Source organism: Thamnophis sirtalis, unplaced genomic scaffold, assembly GCF_051295495.1.
Source record: "Thamnophis sirtalis isolate CommonGarterSnake01/CBP01778 unplaced genomic scaffold, rThaSir2_p1.2 scaffold_5, whole genome shotgun sequence".
In the NCBI taxonomy this organism is placed as follows: domain Eukaryota; kingdom Metazoa; phylum Chordata; class Lepidosauria; order Squamata; family Natricidae; genus Thamnophis; species Thamnophis sirtalis.
Window position 1 is genome coordinate 22,311,919 of NW_028261385.1, and position 17,922 is coordinate 22,329,840.

Consider the following 17,922-nt stretch of genomic DNA (forward strand, 5'->3'; position numbering starts at 1 on the left):
TCACTCTCTCTTAAGCCTTGATGTAAGGCTTAGGACTAATTGGCCAATTCCTGTTGCAACCAATACATGAACATTTGGCTTACCTGAAAAAATAAGTGGTCCCTGAACTTGCAGGAAAAATACTAGGAAGGAAAAAAGACCCTCAATACTAACCAGAGACTTTTATTTTATTTTAAGTTTCCTAAAAAAAAAAATACCCTACTGAACTGAAGTGAAGCATATAACTTAATGGTCAAGAGTTTTTCATTAAATGCAATTGGCATTTCCCTTAGGGTGGTTGCATTGTGACCCAAGCAGGATTCCTTCATAAATTCAGCAATACAGGTAGATGCTACTATGCTAACAGTTCCATATTACCCACCCTGCTGATGAAATCATTTTCTTTCTTTACTCCATGTATATTTCCCCAGCAGATCAAGGTGGAATCATATAGTTTTTGAAGTAGACATATGAGGTAGGTGCGCTCTACATGGGGCTGCCCTTGAAGAGTGTTCGAAGACTCCAATTAGTCCAGAATGCAGCCGCACGAGCGATTGTGGGTGCACCAAGGTACACCCATGTTACACCTATCCTCCGCGAGCTGCACTGGCTACCTATTAGTCTCCGAATCCGCTTCAAGGTGCTGGTTGCTACCTATAAAGCCCTACATGGCATCGGACCCGGGTACCTGAGAGACCGCCTCCTGCCGATTACCTCTCTCAGACCAATTAGATCGCACAGGTTAGGTCTCCTCCGGATTCCATCTGCCAGCCAATGTTGGCTGGCGACTCCCCGGGGGAGAGCCTTCTCTGTTGCAGCTCCAGCCCTCTGGAACGAGCTCCCTGTTGAGATCCGGACCCTTACTACCCTCCCGGCCTTCCGCAAAGCCACCAAGTCCTGGCTGTTCCAGCAGGCCGGGGGGCGCTGAGAAGCATTTACCTCCACGGAAATTGTGAATGTTGGTTTTGTTTTTATTATGTTGTCTTTGTCTCGTTTTCCCCCTTTCCCTTGTCTTTTGTGAGCCGCCCGGAGTCCTCCGGAAGTGGGCGGCATACAAGACAAATAAATAAATAAATAAATAAATAAATAAATAAATAAATAAATAAATAAATAAATAAATAAATAATAAATAAATAAATAAATAAATAAATAAATAAATAAATAAATAAATAAATAAATAAATAAATAAATTAATAAATAAATAAAATAAATAAATAAATAGGTTGAGGTGCCTTTATCAATTTGGTCAATAGTACCCAGAGAAAGAAAAAAAACAAGAAAGTCCAGTTGCCTCCTGAAAAAGCACCTTTGGGAAAACCATGACATGGATGACTGACTTTTAGCTGTACAATTTGGGATGGATACCCTTTGAATGGTGTGGGAATGGATTTCCAGAGGAAAAAATTGCAGATTACAGGGATCAGGAACATTACTCGGGTGGGCCTGAGGACACAGATTAACCTCCAAGTGATTCAAGGACCTTCTAAAAGGATGCAAATGACCCGCTGCCTGCAAGAAATATAAATCCTTCCATTCCCCAATATCTAGTCAGAAGTGAAGAAGCTTCTTGGCTGAGAAGTGGAATGTCTTCAAAAGAAAAAAAAACAAGAAAGTCCTGTTGCCTCCTGAAAAACTACCTTTGGGTCAGTACCCAGAGAACCTTAGGATCGACTTAGAATCTGGACTGAGTCCTGGTCCAACACTTTAACACAGGCCTAGTAGTTCAAAACTTTAACAACTACAATACTTATTATTATTTTATAAAAATTATTAAAAACTGGAATGCAATCAATTGCCACACTATTGACAGCCAGTGTGGTGTAATAGTTGGATTAGGACAGGGAGACTCAAATTCAATTCTATTTTCAGCCATGCAAACTTAAGGGCAACTCAGTTCAACCCACATCACAGGTTTGGTATAGGGCAGGAGTATCAAACTCAAGGCTCACAAGCTGGATCTGGGCCATGGGGTGCTTAGATCTGGCCTATGGGGCCAACTTTGAAACAGCGAAGGACTGGCCCCACAGTGCCTCTGCAAATGAAAATGGAGCTTGGGAGGGCCACATTCAGCCTTCCCGTTTTTGCTGGCAGAGGGCTGCAGGAGGATCCCCCCCCCAGCCTCACCTGGGCCACCACGGGTGCCCCCGAAATGAATGACATCGAGCTGACCATTCCCTCCCTGGCCACACACACCCCAGTCCAAAAAATGAAACACAATCTTGATGCAGCCCTGAATGAAACTGAATTTGACACCCCCTAATACACTGGTCACAACCATAATTTGTTCTATAACTTTGGTCGCAGCCTGATTTGGTTGTGACCCGAACCTAACCAAAATTAATGCTGCAGCCACATGTTGTTGTTTGTAAACAAACAACAAGAAATTTGGCGCTTACAAAAAAAAACAACCCAGATTTTGTTGTAGTCAGAAGCATTCATGACCAGAGGTTCTACTGTATAGGGATAAAATGAAGAGAGATTCCCAGTTAAGTAACCATGCATTCTTAGGGGAAAGGAGGGAATAAGTTCACAGGTGGAAAGCCTACTGTGAAATTAGTTATAAAGAAGATACAATAGTCTATTCTAAGCAATATTTAAAAAAAACCTCATAAAAATAAAAATGGAAGAATCAAAACATGCTATCACAAAAAAGCAAACATTCTGGCTGATGATCTTGTTGCGGCACAAGCCACAAACCACGGAACCATAAACCACACACAGTTGCATAAAAGTAAAACACAGGAAGTATTTTATAATCAACTTTATGTGAACTCTCTAAATGTCAGAAAGTCTTGCATATTTCATGTTAATAAAGGCAAGTGGAAAGGCAGTTAAGACTGGGCTGTTTTCCCAGGTCTTTGGTTCCTCTGCTAAACAAATAATTCCCTCACCACTGTCAAACTATTCACTAAGGCTGCATTACTATTACTATTAATCTTCTCATTATTCCTATCACCCATCTCCTCCCACTTATGACTACAGGACTGTAACTTTCTTGCTTGTATCCTTACGATTTATAGTGATATTGATTGTTTCCTGACTGCTTATTTGTACTCCATGACTATCATTAAGTGTTGTACCTTATGATTCCTGACAAATGTATCCCTTCATGTCTTTTTATGTATACTGAGAGCTTATGCACCAAAGACAAATTCCTTGTATGTCCAATCCCACTTGGCCAATGAAGAATTCTATTCTATTCACATGAGTGGAGTCTAAATTATTCGTTACAATCAGGGGTGGGCTTCAAAATTTTTAACAAGGGCTTCACTGCCCAGTTGCTGGGTGGGTGTGGCCATGGTGGGCGTGGCCATGGTGGGTGTGACCTAATCAGCCTTCTGCACCACGGTGGGGGAAGGGGCATTTTATAAAAATATTTTGCCACAGTTGTTAAGTGAATCACTGCGGTTGTTAAATTAGTAACATGGTTGTTAAGGGAATCTGGCTTCCACATTGACTTTGCTTGTGAAAGGTGATCACATGATCTCAGGACATTGCAATGGTCATAAGTATGAAACAGTTGTCAAGCATCTGAATTTTGATCACATGATCCTAGAGGTGTTGCAACGGTTATAACGGTTAAAAACGGTCATAGGTCACATTTTTCAGTGCCGTTGTAACGTCAAACAGTTACTAATGAACTGTTGTAAGTTGAGGACTACCCGTATTATATGAATTTCATTTCTCATAATTCCAAGCTACCATAGAAAGTTACTTTTAAAAGATTATGGTTCTCTGGCAAGAGGTGGTTGAGTTTTTCATTGCCCCCCTGCTCTTTTGAGTCACCAACATCAATGCTTGTTTCTGCTATCAATCAGTGAACATCAACATAAATTCCCCTTTTATGACTCTCATCCCGTAACTAATTAGGGGTAGAGTTGGGGTAACTGGGCGCTGCTGAGCGTTTACTGGCCGGATGCCCTTCCTGATGCCATGTGGAGTTCGCAGCAGATATTTTTTTCTTTGCGCCTGGAGAAAGCGCAACTACCTGCTGCTACCTAGGATTGAACTCTCAACTTTCTGAACGAGAAGCGATTAGCTTCACTGCTAGGCCACGACAACCCTCTACTGAACATCAATGTGATGGTTGGAATTACAAGAGATAATATGCCACAATTCGACAGCCTGTAACTCATGTTGCAGTGGGAAGATCAAGAAAACCAAACCATAAAGGACTCAAGCAATAGGCAATAATAAACCATTTCCATATTGTTGCCAAGAAAGCTACATAGATTTTTCACAAAATATCTTCTGCACTCAAGCTCAGCTCAAAGGAAACTTTCATTTAAAAATATAGGAGGACATAATGTGCTAACCATTGGCCTCCATGTAACAGTGGAATTACTTTTTTTTTTTCAAATCTCCATGCTCCCCTCCCTTTTAATTTTATTTTTAAAACATGAAGAAGAAACTGGTGCGAAAACAAAATCAACTAGGCTAAGAAAAGATGTATTCAAGCAGGAAATTCACTTGGGAGAGGGGTGTGGACTTCTCTTCCAGCTTCACGAACAAGCCAAAAATAATGTTATTTTTCCTTCACAATCCTAAGCCCGAGCAAAATTAATGTCCAAAATTTGCCATTTCACTGAGTGAAATTTTCTTTTCAATAAAGTAAGACTCCTGACTTTAATACAGCAAGAGATCATCAGCCACGTCAGACCATTTCTCCTATAAAAATTACATATGAAGGCTGGAAAAATATTATAAAAATGTGCATGTTTTGTGTATCTCAAGGAAACAGTAAGAGGAAAACTGGCTTGCTAGCTGCTGAGTTAACACTTGGTTTGGGGTTGGTTTGTTTTTTAGTTTTTTGTTTACTTTATGGTCATTGCACCTCGCACAATGAAATTAAATGCCATCTTGAGTGTACATTATAACTATGCAAATAAAACACAAACACACATCCTTCGCATTCTATACAGTTGAATTAAAAACCTCTGATATTGCATTAATATTGCACTATACAGTAGAATTCAATATAGTTACTGCTCTGGAAGAGAAGCTGTTTTTCCAGCCTATTTGTCCTTGTTTTTATTATCCTGTACCGTCTGCCAGATGGTAATAGTTCAAAAAATGAGATGAGATGGATCTTTAAGAATGTTTTGAACTTTCTTAAGGCAGCGGGATCTATAAAGCTCTTCCAAAGAGGGGAGAGGGCAACCAATGATCCTCTGATGTTATGATGTTAACCCTCTGGAGCGCTGTGCTATCTGCCACTGTGCAATTGGCAAACCATATATAGGTGTGGTAAGTTAAAATACTCTCTATAGTGCAGCGGTAGAAGGTCACCAGCAATTTTTCATTCAGTTGTTGTTTCCTGAGAAGTCTCAGGTAGTATAATCTTTGCTGGGCTTTCCAGTTCAGAGGCTGGTAGATTCCAAATCCCATAACAAATGTAGACTTGTCAGGAATTCTTAGCAGCCAGCAGTGTTCCCTTTTCTTCTTCTAAATAAGATTGCAAAGCATAGTAAAGTTAGTTCCTGTATCTCAAGATCCACTAATCAAGTTCTGGACTATGCAAAGCACGGCTGGAGGGAGCCTCCTAATGTTATTGCCTGAGGAAGTGTAGCCAACACAAAGTACTAATTCATTCTGTGGATAGGCATTGCCCTCTGGAATGCAGGGCAACATGCAAATGCCAAACAAAGCAGGGAGTGAGCCAGAGAAGCTATGACTTTTGTTTTGTTTAGAAAAGGGGGGGGAGAGAATGAGAAAACAGCCAATCCCACACAATTAATTATGGTGATAAACAATCGCTTTTAAAAGCAAACTTCAGGAAAAGTATTCCATTGTGAATTTTTATTTGCAAGAATTCAATTAACTGTACTGGTAATCCTCAACAACAGCCCAACATTTCCATTGTTAAGCAAGGCAGTTGTTAAGTGAGTTTTGCTCCATTTCATCACTTTTGCTACAGCTATTAAGTAAAGCAACTGTGGCAACAAAAATGATTAGGGGACTGGAGGCTAAAACATAGGAAGAACAGTTGCAGGAACTGGGCATGGCTAGTCTAGTGACGAGAAGGACCAGGGGAGACAAGATAGCAGTGTTCCAATATTTGAAGGGCTGCCACAGAGAGGAAGGGATCAACTTATTTTCCAAAGCACCTGAAGGCCAGACAAGGAGTAATGGATGGAAACTGATCAAGGAGAGATTCAACCTAGAAATAAGGAGGAACTTTCTGACAGTGAGAACAATCAACCAATGGAACACTGTAGTTGCTAAGTGAATCATGATAAGAGAATCTGGCTTCCCCCACTGACTTTACTTGTCCTATTGACAATGGTCAGCAGATGGCTGAGAAGGTTACCAATGGAGTTCACATTGGTACAGCGCAATTCTCATAAATACAAGCCAGTTGCCAAGCGCCTGAAGTCCATAGATCTTAAAGTTGCCAAGATTGGATATTTATAGTTTAAACAGTATGGCCAATAGCTAGGAATTCTGAGAGTTAAGTTCCAATTCCTAGAAGCTGCAAAGTTAAGAAGATCACAGTAAAGCATGATGGATATTATATCGGAACCCATGTATAACAGAGGACTGAATTCATTTCTTAAGATAACAATAGCCAATCTTCTCAAAGAACAGTCTGTACAAGCAGATGCTGGCTTTAGCCAAACATTTCATAGTATGGATTTCCCCCAAACTGTGGATTATATCTCAGTATAAAAATTCAAAAGGAAGCTATTAAAATGTTTCCTCTAACTTATTGCCTGACCGCATCACTAGAGATCTAATCTGGGCCACCACAATGAATCACTGGCAATTAAGAGTATGGCTCAGTGACTTGGAGGCAGACAATACAGCCTGGTCAAATTTTCAGCAGAAACCTGATCAATTCATCATGGTGTGCCAAATTGTTCTGGGTGTGCATTTCCTCATGGGATTCAAATATCCCTTGTGCAGAATGGGCCAGACATGCTAGTGTTCATGGCTGTAAACATGTGTTCAGAACCTCCTCTTTTAAAACATAGACCCAGATAGCAGCAGCGAACAGCGGTAGCGATTCCTTGGAACAGCTGATCAGCAGTATTCTGGGAGGCCAATCAACCGCTGATCAGCTGCTTGGTGGCAAAGACTCTAGCATTCCACGGTGCAGACAGCAGACATGGAGGAGGCAGCAAGGCGGTGTTGCCGGTCGGCCAGCCCGTTGATTGGCGGGGCTATGGAAGGCCAAGATCTAGCCGTCACTCAGCTGACTAGTGGTGGGTGCAACAGAGCAGAGCTCTAATGAGCCACGTGGTGGGTTGTGATAATGTGCTGAAGCTGACCAGGCTGTTTGCTGTTTGCTGCAAGGATGCTAGCCAGATGAATACCGGATGGATGCTGGGAGGCAGAGACATTTTTTTTTTCTTGTTTTCCTCCTCTAAAGTTAATGTGTGTCTTATAGTCCAGTGCATCTTATAGAGTGAAAAATACGGTATTTGCATAAACAGAGGCATGCATGTACAGGCAGTCCTTGACTTACAACAGTTCGTTGAGTGACCATTCAAAGTTACAACTGCACTGAAAAAAAGTGACCGGTGACCATTTTTCACAATTACGACGGTTGCAGCATCCCCGTGGTCATGCAATTAAAATGTGGATGCTTGACAACTGACTCCTCTTTATGACGGTTGCTGTGTCCTGGGGTCATGGGAGCATCTTTTGCAATCTTCTGACAAGCAAAGTCAAGGGGGAAGCCGGATTCACTTAACAGCCGTGTTGCTAACTTGACAACTTCAATAGTTCACTTAACAAAGGGGGCAAGAACGCTCGTAAAATGGGCAACATTCACTGAACACATGTCTCGCTAAGCAACGTAAATGTGGGGCTCAATTGTGGTCGTAAGTTAAGGACTACCTGCCTTAAGTCACATCAAACCGTTTCAGGAAGCAAAGGGATTCCTCTTCGAGTTTACTTTAAACACATTTGCATAACCGTCTAATTTGGCAACTTGTCAATCTACGTGGGCTCTATCTTGTGCTTCTACTTTGCCACATGTTGAAGACACGCAAGACAGTTTGCAATAAAAACTGAAAATAGACTAGGATTAACCTAGAACAAACATCCCTTCTCAAGCCCAAGCACATTGCCAGTAAAATAAAGCAAATGAAAATATTTACAGTAGTTGCAACATTGCCTCTTTTTTTCTTTTTTTTTTGGCTTCTCAGCAGAAATGTGCCATTTCCATCAGTTTGAGAGAGTGCAACAACATTGTTACACATTTTGAAAGTGGGGAGGGGAAGGTTCCCATTTTGGGGAGGCCAGGAAAGCCAGTTAAGGAGCAAATTGGGTGCCTGGATGCTCCCCAGAAGCTATAGCCTTCTAGCTTTTCCCTTTACCAAACCAAAAATAATAATAAAAAATTGAAATGTTCTAGGTTGCAAAATGAAGGCTGTCAGCCACGAGGCTCTGTAATGCCTTGTACTCAAAGGCAAAACAATGGTTGCTTCTATTACAGGAGAAATTTGTAGCAAAAATGCTACAGCATTGGATGCAGGAATCTGAGACACTGCTGTCTTTAGTTTAATTTGTGTTTATTTCTAAGATTCTAATTTTAGATGGTGGTAAGGGGCACATCCTATAAATTTTTAAGAATAGGAACACTAAATGCTTAAATCACATGTCAAGAGTCATAACCACTGCCCTCCCCAGCTCACATTAATACACTAGGTTACAATTTATTTTATGATGTTTATACTATTATAATATAATGAACATTAATAAGTAAAAATTTGCACATACACACAAACACATCTATATCTATATCTATACTATCTATCTATCTATCTATCTATCTATCTATCTATCTATCTATCTATCTATCTATCTATCTATCCATCCATCCATCCATCCATCCATCCATCCATCCATCCATCCATCCATCCATCTATCTATCCATCAATCTATCTATTCAAAATAAATATAATTATTATAAATATTACATAGCCTGTAAAACAAGGGGTGTGGGGAAAATACAGAACAAGAGTCATTGAAGGTCTTAGCATTCTTGGTCCTTTCCACCACTTTCATCCTCTCATGCTTTACATCAATGCTCTGTTCCATTGACAGCATAATATTGTGCTTCATGGGAAAATAGGCATTGAAAGAACTATCCAAAGGAAGTCCTATACAAAAGTTAGGAGACTTGCAAACCTGCATTTTCAAATAAATAGATTTGAATTTGTTATGTTGTCTGTCCAGGTGTTCCCGCTTTCAAGTTCTTGGAATTCCAATAAGGCCATTGCTGAAGATTCTAGATTTTCAAGTCCATACATTTGGAAGCTGCCAAGATGGCCCAATATGTGCATCAAGCAATATATTGCAATACAAGAGAGGAGAACTTGTGGTTCTCCAGATGTGGTTGGATTACAATTCCCATCATTGATAAAAGATACTGAGAGTTGTCCTTTAGTAATATTTGGAGGCCATATTTTTCCCAATTGAGACAGAGAACTTTTTGGGAAGTCACAATAGATAGCAGACAAAGAGCAAAGAAACATCAAATCACACCAACCTTTTTCTTGGCTGTAGACAAACCGGTTCAGAATGAACAAATGCGCTACCATCAGTAGGTAGCAAGGAATTTGGTTAATCCACATTCTTCTGCAATTCGCTATGGAGAGCAGGTCACTTCAAGCGGTCTTTGTCTTTGATGCAGGCAAGTTCTAATAATAAAAAGAAATATTTCAATATCATTATTGCTTATCTCCTCAATAAGATACACTGACTTGAATATCTGGGCATGATAGAGACTAGAAAGTGTTCAATGTTATACATTGCATTTCATTAACCTTAGTTGTAGAATGAAACAACTTTGGAAAAACCTGTCAGCACAAAAGAAATCTATCACTTCAAATGTTTCTGTTGTAGAGCAGATGCATGGAAAATTAGTATTAAAATGATACAGTGTGAATCTGTGCCTAATTCAGGCAAAAAATATCAACAGCTAGGAACTTGGCGAAGTGGGAGGGAAGGAGGGAAGGAAAGAGGCCTGCATAACAGATAGCCTTTGTTTAATGTCTACTTGTTCAACGACCCTTCAAAGAGTTAGAGTTAGCGTTAGAGTTGAATAGAATGGAATGGAGATAGGAGTATGTGAACTTTCCCTTATCTCATAACTTCCAGATGCATTAGATCTCAGTTGACAAGATACTTAATGACTTCTGGTCCAAACACACTTGGTGGGCAGATGAGTCAAGGGTAAGACTCTACTAAATTCCTGCATATACATACAGAGTTTCTTTAGAAAGCTATTTCTTCTTCCAAACTTTCTCAACCTTCATGGCACATAAATGAATTTCAAGATGAGAGCCTTGATTCAAGCATTGCCTTTTTCAAAGCTATCATATTCCTGGCAAACAAGTGTCCCCTAGTTCTTTTGGAGCTGATTTCATCCTGTTTTTGAAAGGTTCTGATATGTTCTTGTAGCTGGTTGAAGTACTAGCTCTAGTAATCACTTTCTGAGAGAGTCAGTTTGATGGAGTGGAGTGGAGTGGAGTGGAGTGGAGTGGAGTGGAGTGGAGTGGAGTGGAGTGGAGTGGAGTGGAGTGGAGTGGAGTGGAGTGGAGTGGAGTGGAGTGGAGTGGAGTGGAGTAGAGTAGAGTAGAGTAGAGTAGAGTAGAGTAGAGTAGAGTAGAGTAGAGTAGAGTAGAGTAGAGTAGAGTAGAGGGGTGGGTTTCAGGCGGTTCGCGGCGGTCCCCGCGAACCGGTTGGTCGGCGAACCCGGAAGTAAGTAACTTCCGGGAACGCCGAAGGATCCACCCGCCCGCGTTTCTTACCCGTTTTTGACGAGCTCTGCGCTTCCATATAGAATAGAACAGAACAGAACAGAATTCTTTATTGGCAAAATGTTATTGGACACACAAGGAATTTTTCTTTGGGGCATAAACTCTCTATACATAAAAGCAATATGTGATAAGTTATGATCATAGTCTTCATAAAAATACATTCATCATCAATCCTAAGATACAACACTTCATGAAAGTCATAGGAGACTAAGTAAGCAATCAACATGAATCATATTAGGAAACTAAAGAAAACAATATAAATCATAACGATACAAGCAACCAACTTATAGTCATATGTAGGAAGGGTATCAGTAATAGGAAAAATGGGAAGAATAATAGTAATACACGATGATGTTAGCTGTCTGGTAGTTACGATGGGCCCATGTAGCTGCAGCTCTTATGGTGTCCCCCATGGTCACATGATCACTAATGGAGTGTTCAGTGGCTAGCTTGTAATTACGACAGTGCGGATCACCATTTGCAATCTTCACTGCTGACTTCCCACATTCAAAGTCAATGGGAAGCTGACAGGAGGTTGCAAACAGAGCTTATGTGACAGAGGGAGGCTGCCACCCTACAGAATTCACCAAACAGCAAGAACTATCTGAATTGCAGTTGTAAGTTTGGCACAATCATTTGATGTTATGCCTTATAATTCCTACTCTCCTTCCCTTTTCATCATAATAATAGAATTTCTTTTTCTGCTGGAATGCTGTGAACCACTTTTTTGTAAGTCAAATGGAACATATACCTACACATGCACATATATAGGCATGAAACAAACAAAATGTTAAAATGTTATATGTATATAGTTACTTATCAAGCACATCTAAATTACATTAAACCAAAATATCTTAACAATCTCCAAGGAGTGCCACAATTTTTGAGCACCCCTTAAATGTTTGAAAGTTGAAAAATTTGGCCCACTACCTAGACAGAGGACTACAGAAAAGACACTTATTTATCTAGTATAATCTTTAATCTTTATTGTCATTGTATTTAAATACAACAAAATTGGCTATCTGTAAAGAAACTTTTGCCAGATTTAATTAGACGTCTTTGCATATTTGGCTTGTCTCGCTTAGTAGTCGCAAGTGAGCATCCATTTTGCACATTTCCATTTCCATTTCTTCTGCTACAGACACAGAGCGGGATAAACACTAGATATTAGCAAAATCCTAACTCTAATTGCTGTAAATTGTTGGAAAACTGAGCTATTGTTTTGGCAGCATCAAACTGACAATTTTGTCTGTAAAACTGAATTGTATTTTAGTCTTAATCTTAATATACGGCAGTGGCTTGATGTCTCCCCACGGCATCTCCTCTACCACACCCAAAATATTCCAAGATAGCATCACAAAAACCTGGCAGCAAACTAACCAACTTTCACAAGGGGTAAATTTAGCTCGGGTTGAGGGTTTGAGAATTTTTAAGGATGGAACGGAAGCAGAAAGCTATTTGAAAACAAAATGCTCCCATCTTTACCTTTAACCATTTTAACCCTCAGAAACATGCAAAAGTTAAGCCAAATGATATCCCTGGCAGATTGGGAAGTTGGACTGTGGCACTGACCCAAAATATATTAGGTGCTTTTGGCCTTAAATCAAAAGGGACTCCTCTTTCAATTAATGAAAAAGCGTTTGTCTGTTTAAGAAGAAAAATTGTTCATCCTGGCACTTATCTTATTACAAGGTAGCCAAGAACAGTGGGCAAATTTCCACTCATCACAGATTCTCTGATTTCTCAAGTCTAAAATAAATCTTAAATCATCTTCCTCTCCTGCAGCCTTTTCAGTTTAGGGAATGGGAAACTCAGGAAAGCTCAATAATGATGCAGAAATATGCAAGTAAAATCTGTACAGCGAAGGGGTAGGTTGCTGCCAGCATTGGTGCCGGTTCGCTGCACGCGCATTTTGTGTGCATGCGCTCGCTTCATGCACAGTTGAGAGTAAATTGTTCTGCGCATGCACAGAACATTAAAAAATGATTTAAAACCAAGCTGGCAACAGCCGTGGCAACCGGGAACAGATTTGGGAGCGTATTCAGTTTGTCCCTACTGGTTCGGCAAGCAAGTACCAATTTCCACTACCGGTTTGCCCGAACAGTTGCGAACCGCTAGCAACCCATCTCTGGTACAGAGGCATCACTGAAACTGCAAAGAAGAGGCAAGCTGAAAATAGCAGGGTGGGGGGATTTAAAGCAATTTGAACATAAATAGAAAAATAGATCTCTCTTTCCCTGGAAAAATTTGGAGGACAAATTTTAGCAAAATAAGGATTACAAAGGAGGGAGATGATGCGAAATAGACAAATCGGGCCTCGTGGGGGGGGGGGAGATAGTTCAGGTAGTCCTCAACATACAAAAGTTTATTTAGTGACCATTCAAAGTTACAACAGCACTGAAAAAAGTGACTTATGACCATTTTTCCCATTTATGACCATTGCAGCATCCCCATGGTCATGTGATCAACATTCAACAGCTTGGCAACTTGGCAACATATTTATGACGACTGCAGTGTCCCAGGGTGATGTGAGTCCCCTTCTGTGACCTTCCGACAGGCAAAATCAACGGGGAAGCCAGATTCACTTAACAACCGTGTGACTAACTTGACAACTGCAGAGGTTTACATCTACAACTGGAAAGTCATAAAGTGGGGCAAACTTCACTTAACCGCGGTCTCGCTTAGCAACAGAAATTTGGGGCTCAATCATGGTCATAAGTCGAGGACTACCTGTACAGTAAGATCTTCTGGTATAGTTTTAAACTCAACAAAATTTCTTACGCTTTACAGGAAGTACTTTTCTTGAATTTTCTTTTATGTTGCTCTTATGTTTTGCCTCTCTCCCTCTCTCCCTCTCTCTCCCTCTCTCTCTCTCCCTCCCTCTCTCTCTCTCTCTCTCTCTCTCTCTCTCTCTCTCCTTATTGTTTAATGATTAAAAGTTTGATAGGAAAGAAAGGAAACGTTTTTAAATAAAGGATGACATGATTAAAAGCTAGAATAAGTGATAGAAATAAGAGAAGGGGGAATATTAGTGTATACATTTTTATATAATAAAATGGAAGTAATAAGAGAAAATGTGTAACAACTGAACAATGATAGATTGCAAACTAATATAAATGTATTATTACTAGAAATACATGTTGACTGAATGTAACCATTATGATTAACTTTATTAGTTTTATTTGTATTAGAATGTATGATACCCAGGTGCCACACTGTCCAAGCATTGATTTGATACATTTATAAAAAATCAAAACAATTATTTAAAAAAGGAAGTACTTTTCTCAGACACTTGGCCTTTGCATGATCAAGCTTGATTCTTTCTTTCTTTCTTTCTTCTCTTTCTTTCTTTCTTTCTTTCTTTCTTTCTTTCTTTCTTTCTTTCTTTCTTTCTTTCTTTCTTTCTTTCTTTCTTTCTTTCTTTCTTTCTTTCTTCTTCTTCTTTCTTTTTCTTTCTTTCTTCTTTCTTCTTTCTTCTTTCTTCTTTCTTCTTTCTTCTTTCTTCTTTCTTCTTCCTTCCTTCCTTCCTTCCTTCCTCCTTCCTTCCTTCCTTCCTTCCTTCCTTCCTTCCTTCCTTACTTACTTACTTACTTACTTACTTACTTACTTACCTTTCTTTCTTTTCTCTCTTTCTTTCTTTCTTTCTCTTCCTTCCTTCCTTCTTTCTTTCCTTCCTTCCTTCCTTTTGTCCTTCCTTCTTTCTCCCCCCCCCCTTCTCTCTTTCTGTTTTGACACTTACTCGCAGACACCACTAAGCATCATGAATTTTTAGGCACCTGGGGTTTCCCAGCATTTTTTACAGACTGGGCTTTTGGCTGCAGTCACGGCTTTTTAAGTTTGAAATTTATACATGTTGCCAGAAGACAAAGAGACAACATAAATCATGTGGGTGTTTTATAAATTATGTTATGACTTTAGCTACCAGAGAGAAAAAAATGTATAAGTTCAAGTCCATTACCTCTCTTCTCTCTGACTCAGAGCATTTAGCTACAATACATGATCCTTCAAGCTGCATATTTGGTGGCTTACTTGAAAAGCAGAAAGAGAAACTAGACTGGGGATATGTCTAATATTTAGGTTTGATCTCAGTACAGCATGTTGAAACAAGCCATTAGGAACAGGCAGCCCAAATTAAATTCCTTGTGATTCCTTTTTTTTTTTTAAAAAAAGAACTATTTATAACATGCAATATTTACCAAAATTAAATTTAGAAATGTGACTAATAATTCAAAAGCATTGGGAAAAAATGGGAAAAATACACTTCCCCCAAATTGATTTAATCCCACTATTTATTTATTAAATTTATATATTGCCCATTCTTCTATTCAATATTCATTACAGAAGTCCGTGATGGCATGTGGAGCCATTTCTGAGGGCACGCAAGGCGTTGCCCTGTCAGCTGATTTTCAGCCTTGATTTTCAGCCATTTTTCGCCCTCCGGAGGGAAACAAATGGCCCAATGGACTACCTGGAAGTCAGAAAATGGGCTGTTTCTGGCCTCTGGAGGGCCTCCGGGGGGGTGGAGGGCGTTTTTGCCCTCCCCAGGCTCCTAGAAAGCCTATGAAGCCTGGGGAGGGTGAAGAATAGACCTAACGGGCTCACCGGAAGTCGGAAAATGGGCCTTTTCCAGCCTCCGGTGGGGCGAGGGAGGCTGTTTTCACCCAGGCTCCAAGAAAGCATGGCCATGTGCCTAGCGAGAGTGCAATACTAGGAAAAACATGCAGCTGTCAAAGAGCCAAGGTGGCGCAGTGGTTAAATGCAGCACTGCAGGCTACTGCTAGATCAGCAGTTCAGCGGTTCAAATCGCACCGGCTCAGGGTTGACTCAGCCTTCCATCCTTCCGAGGTAGGTAAAATGAGGACCCAGATTGTTGGGGGCAATATGCTGACTCTCTGTAAACCACTTAGAGAGGGCTGAAAGCCCTATGAAGCGGTATATAAGTCTACTACTACTACTTTTGGAATCAAATCCAGAGCACTCAAAGAATTACTGAGTAACAGGGATGTGAAGGGAAAAATCAGTCTGAGATAGAAGCCTCTGCCTGGAGCTAAGCAAACACACCTCTTTTACCAATTTTACAGTACAATCTGGACAATAGCAGTGATACCAAAGCAGTAGAAGGTCCATGGGAACACGTAGGAGGCCAGGGTAGGCACCAGTTTTGTTTGCAATTAGAGATAAGATCTGATGGATTTGCTCATCAGCTTATGTTAGGGACATAAAGTCAATGGGCAGAGCAAGGCCAGATTTTCTTCATCGGCTTTCGGCAATTTAAAAATATTATTTTGCTGTATTGAGTACTTAGTTGAAGATACTTTGACATAAATTCAACAGCAGCAACAAGTGATTGTGTCAGGGTTCCAAGTAATACACCCATAGCGAACAAAACTCCAAGGCAGGTAGATTCCTCAAGGAATAATTTTATTTGGGCATATATTGGCACAAGTCAGGTGAATACCGACTCCAAAGGTTCCCACAGTTTTCACCTAATTATAAGTAAAAGTTTTTCCCCCGCCCCAAACAATCAGTCACATGCTCCAATCAAGGCGTTTGTCTGGTTGCCTAGTGACATCACTCCCCCTTCCTCTGACCAGTTATGAGAATGTCGTTGGTTCCCAAGAGAAAGTTTTTTTTGGTTTTTTTTTTGGCTACAAAACCACAGCTATCTCTAATCTCCCCTCCTTATCCGTCAGTTCCAGTAAGGCAACATTGAAGCTCCAAGATGTCTTTGGTCAGGTCAACTTCAAGGTCGACAGACTGTCAACAAAGGAGGCCCTTAAATCACATTCACATTTCTTTTCTCTTTGAACAGAAGTGCTATGGATCCCAACCTCAACTCTCTACCATTCTCATAAGATTACTGCAAGGGCAACAGGAAAGGTTGAGAGGAAATGTGTACATTTTAATTTTGAGGTTAAGAGAAAATGGCAGAAGAACAATTGAACTATCTTCATAGCTACACTGCAGAGACTCAGAAGAAGGTAACTTTGGAGAAGTACTGAACCATGGAGGAAAAAGTAAAGACTAGAGAGAATTGAAATGTATGGAATATTCATTTTATATCACTCTAAGTTAACTTTGCTATTTCAAGAAAATGCATTATGTATATCCTGATTTGCTCCTCAGTGGATCACGTAATATATCTACTAGAGCCGTGGTGACGCAATGGTTAGAATGCAGTACTGCAGGCCTACTTCTGCTGATCACCGGCTGCCAGCAGTTTGGCAGATCGAATCTCACCAGGGTCAAGGTTGACTCAGCCTTCCATCCTTCCAAGATGGGTAAAATGAGGACCAGATTGTTCAGGGCAATGGGCTGACTCTATAAACCACTTAGAGAGGGCTGTAAAGCACTGTGAAGCGATATAGTGCTATTGCTACTAAATGTAAAACGATAACTTAGTTTTAGTTTGGTTTGATTTTAATTACAATTTCAGTTTCAATTACTTTACTAATTTCAATTAGTTTACTAATTGCATTTACTTAACATTCTTTTAATTTTTCGTTAAAACGGAACTATAGGATGCAAAGCTTTTAGAAACCCAGTTTCTCAATATTTTCAAGTTTAAAAAATTGCAGGGAAGAAAGTTAAAGATGGAAGAAACTACAAACATGATAATAAAACAGCATTGTCTTCTGACCTTAGACTCCTCCATCTGTTCACATTTTTTTAGAAAAAGAGCCAAGGAAAACAGGAAATAACAAGCGTGTTCATTGAATAAAAAATTTCCCATTTGACATTGCCTACTCTGTCTTAATTCCTGAGCAATTAGGCTAGCAGCGTTTGTACTTCTTATAAAGTAGAGACTTCCTTTTTTACCCTCTTAATAGATTTTCAGTTTTGAAAATTGACGGCTTGCCAGTCAGAGACAAGTTTCTTTTAACTTTCCCATGTTGATCCTCAGCATACAAAGTATTAAAGATCTTTCTGGAATAAAAACAATATTTAGACATCTTGCTTCACTGCATTTTTAGAGAAAAAAATTCATGGTGTTTGTGTGTGTTGGATGGGTGGGTGGGTGTGTAATGCTTTCTAGCATTTTAAAATTTTATCCAGATTTCAGGGCACAAAAAGGCTGTGTGGTGGTATGGGGGGAAAAAAGAGCCTTTTTTCTATTTTATTTGAATAGACTCTGTATTCTTATTGCATATGGCAAGACTGTAATCACAGC

General features: G+C 39.9%; 1 protein-coding gene across 3 annotated transcripts in view; it reads right to left on the reverse strand.

Annotated features, from left to right (window-relative positions):
- Positions 1–17,922, reverse strand: part of LIFR (LIF receptor subunit alpha) — a 125,410-nt gene that overhangs the window by 71,916 nt on the left and 35,572 nt on the right. For all 3 annotated transcript variants that reach the window (XM_087715435.1, XM_087715433.1, XM_087715434.1), the window contains exon 2: positions 9,479–9,629. In XM_087715435.1, coding sequence (XP_087571561.1) covers positions 9,479–9,563 — 85 coding nt within the window. In that variant the 5' untranslated portion in view covers positions 9,564–9,629. The remainder of the gene's footprint in view (positions 1–9,478; positions 9,630–17,922) is intronic.